This window comes from Octopus sinensis, linkage group LG21 (genome assembly GCF_006345805.1).
Source record: "Octopus sinensis linkage group LG21, ASM634580v1, whole genome shotgun sequence".
In the NCBI taxonomy this organism is placed as follows: Eukaryota; Metazoa; Mollusca; class Cephalopoda; order Octopoda; family Octopodidae; genus Octopus; species Octopus sinensis.
In genome coordinates, this window is record NC_043017.1 from 6,646,581 (window position 1) to 6,654,080 (window position 7,500).

Here is a 7,500-nt window from a genome sequence, read left to right on the forward strand (position 1 = left end):
ACACGCCACTCCAAGTCAGCTAATGCTGCTTTGTGTTGGGCTAACACAGCACTGCAAGTGTACTAGCACTGCTACGTGTTAGCTAGCACATTGCTTCATGTGTTCTGTCACACTGCTGCATTTGGGCCAGCACATCAACTGATTGTGCTACATGCAGGCTACTGCACCACTGCAAGTCAACCAACATTGTTACCTGTGGACTAACATGCCACTGCAAGTGCACTGACACTGCTACATGTGTTCGATCACACTGCTACATGTAGGGCAACACACTGCTTTGGGTCAACTATCGCTACAACATGTAGGCTAACACACCACTGCAAGTACACTGTCACTGCTGCATGTGGACTGATGCACCTCTGCAAGTCAGCTAACTTTGCCACATGTAGACTAACACACTACTGCAAGTCAACTAGCTCTGCTACATGTGGAGTAATGCACCAGTGCAGGTCAACTAACACTCTTACATGTGGACCAACATGTCATTGGGTGTGAGCTAACACTACTACATGTGTTCTGACACCCTGTTACATGTGAACTTGCACACTGCTAGATGTCCAAATACTTTTACACCCACACATGTCCTAACTCACAACTACACAATGTATTCTGTTTCTTTGGAGTGCTTTATCAGCTGAATGCTACCATGTCGTTTGTACTCCTACATGTGTGTATGCTTGTCTACGTGTATACATATGTGCATGATTGTATGTGTGTATATACATACATCTATGTGTGTATAAATGTGTGTGTATGTGCATAAACGTGTGTGTATATACATGTATGTGTGTATGCTTATGTACCCATGTGTGTCCATGCATGAGTGTATGTGTATATGAATGTGTGTGTATGTGCATAAATGTATATGTGCATGAATGTATGTGTCTATATATACATGTATGTGTGTATGAATGTTGACGTGTGTGTATGTGAATGAGTGTATATGTGTATAAATGTGTGTGTATGTGCAAGAATGTATATGTATATATATATATATATATATATATACATGTATTTGTGTATATTTATACATGTATGAATGTAGGCATGTGTGTGTATGTAAATGTATGTGTATATGAATGTATATACATGTGTGTGTATACATGTTTGTTCTTGTCTCGCTTAACATAAGTTTATTTACATGTAACCAAACTGCATGGAATTTCGGAAAGCGTTTTCAAAGAATTGTATTTGGTTAGGCGCGTATATGCACATGGATGTATAGGTGTAAGTGTTTATGCGTATGCGTGATACCTATGGATATAGCCACATGTGTGTGTGTGTGTGGTGTGTGTGTGTGCATGGCAGATCTCAACTTCTACAGCAGAATAATTCTACACAAAAGCTTTTAACATCTTCTCGGAAGATTTCTGAAATCTATCATGGATTTCAAACATGCTAAAAGTGTTTCAGCTAATCTAATTTGTATTTGTGTGTGTGTGTGTGTACGCACACGTGTGTGAGTACACATATACATATATATGTGTGTGTGTGTGTGTATATATCTATCTATCTATATATATATATGTAAGCATGAAATATATATATATATATATGTATATATACATTTCATGCATACATGCAGTTGTACATTCTTTTATCTTTTCACTTGTTTCAGTCATTTGATTGCGGCCATGCTGGAGCACCGCCTCCAATCAAACGAATCAACCACAGGACTTATTCTTTGTAAGCCTAGTACTTACTCTGTCAGTTCTCTTTTGCCGAACAGCTAAGTTATGGGGACGTAAACACACCAACATTTGATGTCAAGCGACAGTGGGAGGTGGGGACAAACACAGACACACAAATACATATTATATATATATATATATATATATATATATATATATATAATATATATACATACACATATATTATATATAATGGTAAAAGACATTTTCACTTCCCGAGTGTTAAACTAATACATCTGTTTGTTGTCTACACCACCTGTCTTCGTCTTTTGTTTTTTTGTGAATTCTCCCTATATATATATATATATATATATATATATATATATATATATATAAATATATATATATGTTTGTGTCTGTGTTTGTTCCTCTACATCGCTTGACAACTGATGTTGTGTGTTTACATCCCTTAACGTAGCAGTTCAGGAAAAGCAACTGATAGAATAAGTACCAGGTTTACAAAGAATAAGTCCAGGTGTTGATTTCTTCAACTAAAAGGCAGTGCTCCAGCACAGCCACAGTCAAAATGACTGAAATGTGGAAAAGAATAAAAGGATTAATGTTGTTGTTGTTGTTGTCGTCGTCGTTGCTGTTGTTGCTGCTGCTGCCAAGGCGGCAAACTGGCAGAATTGTTAGCATGCTGGACAAAATGGTTTGCAGTGTTTTGTTTGACACTACGTTCTGAGTTCAAATTTCGCCGAGGTCAACTTTGTTTTCATCCTTTCGGGATCGATAAATTAAATACCAGTTGCATACTTGGGTCGATGTAACCGACTAGTCCCCTCACCCAAATTTCAGGCCTTGTGCCTATAGTAGAAAGATTATTATTATTATATTAAGGCACCGGGCTGGCAGAATCATTAGCACGCCGGGCGAAATGCTTAGCGGTATTTCAGCTGCCGCTACATTCTGAATTCAAATTCCGCCGAGGTCAACTTTGCCTTTCATCCTTTCGGGGTCGATTAAATAAGTACTAGTTATGCACTGGGGTCGATATAATTGACTTAATCCGTTTTTCTGTCCTTGTTTGTCCCCTCTTTGTGTAGCCCCTTGTGGGCAGTAAAGAAATAGGTATTTCATCTGTCCTTACATTCTGAGTTCAAATTCCACTGAGGTTTACTTTGTCTTTCATCCTCTCGGGGTTGATAAAATAAGTACCAGTGGAACACTGAGGTCAGTGTAAACAATTTGCCCCACCCACCCCCAAAACGCTGAAACCAATATTTGAACCCTGTTTATAAGTACCAGCTGTCTCCATGTTTATTCATCAGTTCATTTGTTTGTTCTTTCTTTCTTTGTTGTCTAGATTGCCAGATCATAATCCATCTATGTGCACAATGAGTGGCCCTCCTGGAAGGTAAGCTGAACAAATATTTCTAATCATTTAAACATTTCTAATCATTTAAGCCCATCGTATATATGTATGTATATATCATTGCCAGAGCGGCTAACTGGCTTCCGTACCGGTGGCATGTAAGAGGCACCATTCGAGTGGGATCATTACCAGCATCGCCTTACTGGCACCTGTGCCGTTGGCATGTGTAAAAAGATTCGAGCGAGGTCGTTGCCAGTACCGCCTGACTGGCCCCCGTGCTGGTGGCACATAAAAGCACCCGCTACACTCTCGGAGTGGTTGGCATTAGGAAGGGCATCCAGCTGTAGAAACTGTAGCCTCAAGCTGATCAAAGCCTTATGAGTGGATTTGGTAGATGGAAACTAAAAGAGGCTTGCATATGTGTGCGTGTATCTTTGTCTTCCACCACTGTTGGTATGTTTACATCGCTGTAACTTAGCAGCTTGGCAAAAGAGACTGATAGAATAAGTCTCAGGCTATAAAAAAAAAAGTAAATACTTTGGTTAATTCATTCAACTAAAACTTCTTCAAGGGTGGGGGGTACCCCAGCATAGCTGCAGTCTCATGACTGAAACAAGTAAAAGATAAAAGATATATATTATATATTATGGAGATGTACTTGCATAGCAAGTGACCTGATCTGAGATTGTGTGAAGAAACAAAAGCAATTGCAGCGTGTGGAAGGTGTTTATAAGCCCTTTTAAAAACACACAAAAACCGTTAGATTCACTTCAACATTTAAATTTAATTTGTCAAAATATTAAAATATTTTCGGTGCTTTGAAACCGAGACCTGTTCACTGACAAAATTCTGTGCTGTATATATGCATGTGTGTGTGGTGTGTGTGTGAGTAAGAGAGAGAGAGAAAGTACCTAGTGAGCCATAGGTGAAGCAGTATATATTTTGTCAGGTTAACAATTATAGATTAAATATTTTTTGTCCGCTCTCAGACTTCTCTTGAAGTACTTTGTGGTCACTTATAGCATCTCTTTGAACGTGTTACCCTTGAAATTAATACACTACATACATACATACATACATACATACATACATACACACAAACACATACATACATATATACATACACACACATACATACATATACTCACATATATACATACACACACATACATACATATACTCACACATACATAGATACATACACACACCCATCTAGATACATATACACATACATAGGTACATGCATACATACATATGTACAGTACATACATACACACATTCATACATATGTACAACTACTCTGTTCCCCTTACCCTCCACCACCTATACCCCAGAAATATTCCCCTCTCTCTCTCTACCTACCTATCTATCTCTTATGTGACCCCCCCCCTCAAGCCACTACCACCAGCCCCCAGCAACAATAACACCTCTCACTATCACCTGCATGCACACGCGCACATATACACCCACACTCACTAACGGGGGGGGGAACCACCAGCAAGGAGAGAGAGAGAGAGAGAGAGAAAGAGACATGTTCCAACCTGTCTTTGTAAATTGTTATTTTAAGGTAATGTGTAGTTTATTGTGATGACAGCAGAGAGACTAAGAGGTTAGTGAGACAATAGGGGTGGGTGGTTGGTGACAGGGTGGATGGGTGACTGGATGGTGGTTAAGTGCATGTTTGGATGGATGACTTGCATATATAACCCAATGGGGAGTGACCTAAGTAAATAGCTGGGTGGATGGATGTGAGGGCGGATAGATGGGTGGGTGGATGGAGGGGAAGATAGATGGGTGGGTAGGTGGATAGGTGTGTAGCTGGATGGATGGGAGGATGGATAGATGGGTGGATGGATGGAAGGGAGGGTGGGCAGATAGATAGATGGGTGGATGGGTGTGTTGGTGGATCGATGGGAGGGTGGATAGATGGGGGATGGGAGGATTGATGGGTGGATAGATGGTGGGTAGATAGATAGGTGTGAGTATGGATGGATAGATGGGTGGGTAGATAAATAGGTGTGTGGGAGGATGGATAGATGGGTGGGTAGGTAGATAGGTGAGTGTGTGGATGGATAGATGGGAGAACTGATAGATGGATGGATGGGTGGGTAGATAGATAGGTGTGTTGGTATGAGGATAGATGGGTGGGTGGATGGATGGATGGGAAGGCAGATGGATAGATGGATGGGTAAGATAGATAGGTGTGTGGGTGGATGGATGGGAGGATGGATAGATGATGGGTGGGAGGGTGGATGGAAAGATGAATGGATAAGTAGAAAGATGGATGGATTGATGGGTAATGGGATAGATAGATGACAGGGTGTATGATTGGGTAAGTAAGTGGATTTATGGATGGATATAAATGGATGACTGATGGATGGCTATATAGTAAGTAGCTGGGTGGATGGATGGGTGAAACATAATCTATATAGAGAATATAAACATAGTGCAGAGTTGTTATGATAAATAGGTAAAGTCTCCTACAGCTGTTTCTATATGTATACACATATACATATTTGATATCAGTGCTACCAATGCCACTCCCCTGATGAAGTTCCGGTACATAGCTATTGCTGGATCATATTTATTTATGTAATTATCCATATTATAATTTATGCTATAGTATAATATAGAAAACTCAGCAATTAACAACTGCTACCATTGCACAGAAACAATTGTTGCGTTTTGTTATTAAAACCTTTTTCTTCTATCTTCTTTTTTAAATTTACAGATATATATATAGATATATATATATATATATATATATATATATATATAAACGATTTTTTAAAAAAATAACAACAGGAAAATTTGACAAAACCAAACACACTGAAAATTCATAGCCAGTTCCTCATTAGTCAACATCCAAGAGGTCAAAATAGTTTCATGCCATTATTGTTGAAACTACTGCTTTATTAGAGGCGCCAGAGCAAAAAAACCCACTAGCAATAACCAACAAATGTACAGGACAATGATGAAAACAAACTACAATAATTACAATAATTATACATATACAACAATATATATATTATAATAATATATATATATATATATATATCATATATATATATATCACATCATCATCATCATCATCATTAACGTCCGCTTTCCATGCTAGCATGGTTGGACGGTTCAACTGGGGTCTGGGGAGCCCGAAAGCTGCACCAGTCCAGTCAGATCTGGCAGTGTTTCTACAGCTGGATGCCCTTCCTAACGCCAACCACTCCGAGAGTGTAGTGGGTGATTTTATGTGCACCGACACAGGTGCCAGACGAGGCTGGCAAACGGCCACGCTCGGATGGTGTTTTTATGTGCCACCGACACAGGTGCCAGACGAGGCTGGCAGACGGCCACGCTCGGATGGTGTTTTTATGTGCCACCGACACAGGTGCCAGATGAGGCTGGCATAACGGCCACGATCGGATGGTGCTTGTTACGTGCCCACAGCACGGAGGCCAGTCGATGCGGTACTGGCTACAGCCACGTTCGGATGGTTTTCTTGTGTGCCACGTGCCACCGGCACTGGTACCACAAGGATACAAATCCATTGATGTTATCTATTTTGATTTGTTTTGATTTGATTTTCACTTGCCTCAACAGGTCTTCACAAGTGTCACAAGAAGGAAGGTATGCACAGGTGGACTGACTACGTCCCAGGTAGGGGCCATGGGTTATGGCCTGACTAGTCTTGCCGGGTCTTCGGATGGTGTTTTTATGTGCCACCGACACAGGTGCTAGATGAGGCTGGCAACGGCCACGATCGGATGGGGTTTGTCATGTGCCCACCGCACTGACTACAGCACTGATGGATTTCTTGTGTGCCACAGGCACTGGTACCACAAGATACAAATTCCATTGATGTTCATCATATTTGTCTATTTTGATTTTTTTGATTTTGATTTGATTTTCACTTGCCTCAACCGGTCTTCACAGGTGTCACAAGAGGAAGGTATGCACAGGTGGACTGAATAGTCTTGCGGGTCTTCGGAAGGTGTTTTTATGTGCACCCGACACAGATGAGGCTGGCGACGGCCATGATCAGATGGTGGTTTGTTACGTGCCCACAGCACGGAGGCCGGTCGATGCGGAACTGGCTACGGCCACGTTCGGATGGTTCTCTTGTGTGCCACCGGCACTGGTACCACAAAGATACAGATTCCATTGATGTTCATCTATTTTGATTTGTTTTGATTTTGATTTTGATTTTCACTTGCCTCAACAGGTCTTCACAAGTGTCACAAGAAGGAAGGTATGCACAGGTGGACTGACTACGTCCCAGGTAGGGGCCATGGGTTATGGCCTGACTAGTCTTGCCGGGTCTTCGGATGGTGTTTTTATGTGCCACCGACACAGGTGCTAGATGAGGCTGGCGAACGGCCACGATCGGATGGTGTTTGTCATGTGCCCACAGCACGGAAGGCCAGTCGATGCGGTACTGGCTACGGCCACTTTCGGATGGTTTTCTCTTGTGTGCCACCGGCACTGGTACACAAA

General features: G+C 41.2%; 1 protein-coding gene across 2 annotated transcripts in view; it reads left to right on the forward strand.

Moving 5' to 3' along the window:
- The window catches only part of LOC115222920 (tubby protein homolog), a 127,624-nt gene that overhangs the window by 70,033 nt on the left and 50,091 nt on the right, over positions 1-7,500 (forward strand). For both annotated transcript variants that reach the window (XM_029793312.2, XM_036511949.1), the window contains exon 2: positions 2,998-3,048. In XM_029793312.2, the coding sequence (XP_029649172.1) occupies positions 3,020-3,048 (29 nt within the window). In that variant the 5' untranslated portion in view covers positions 2,998-3,019. The remainder of the gene's footprint in view (positions 1-2,997; positions 3,049-7,500) is intronic.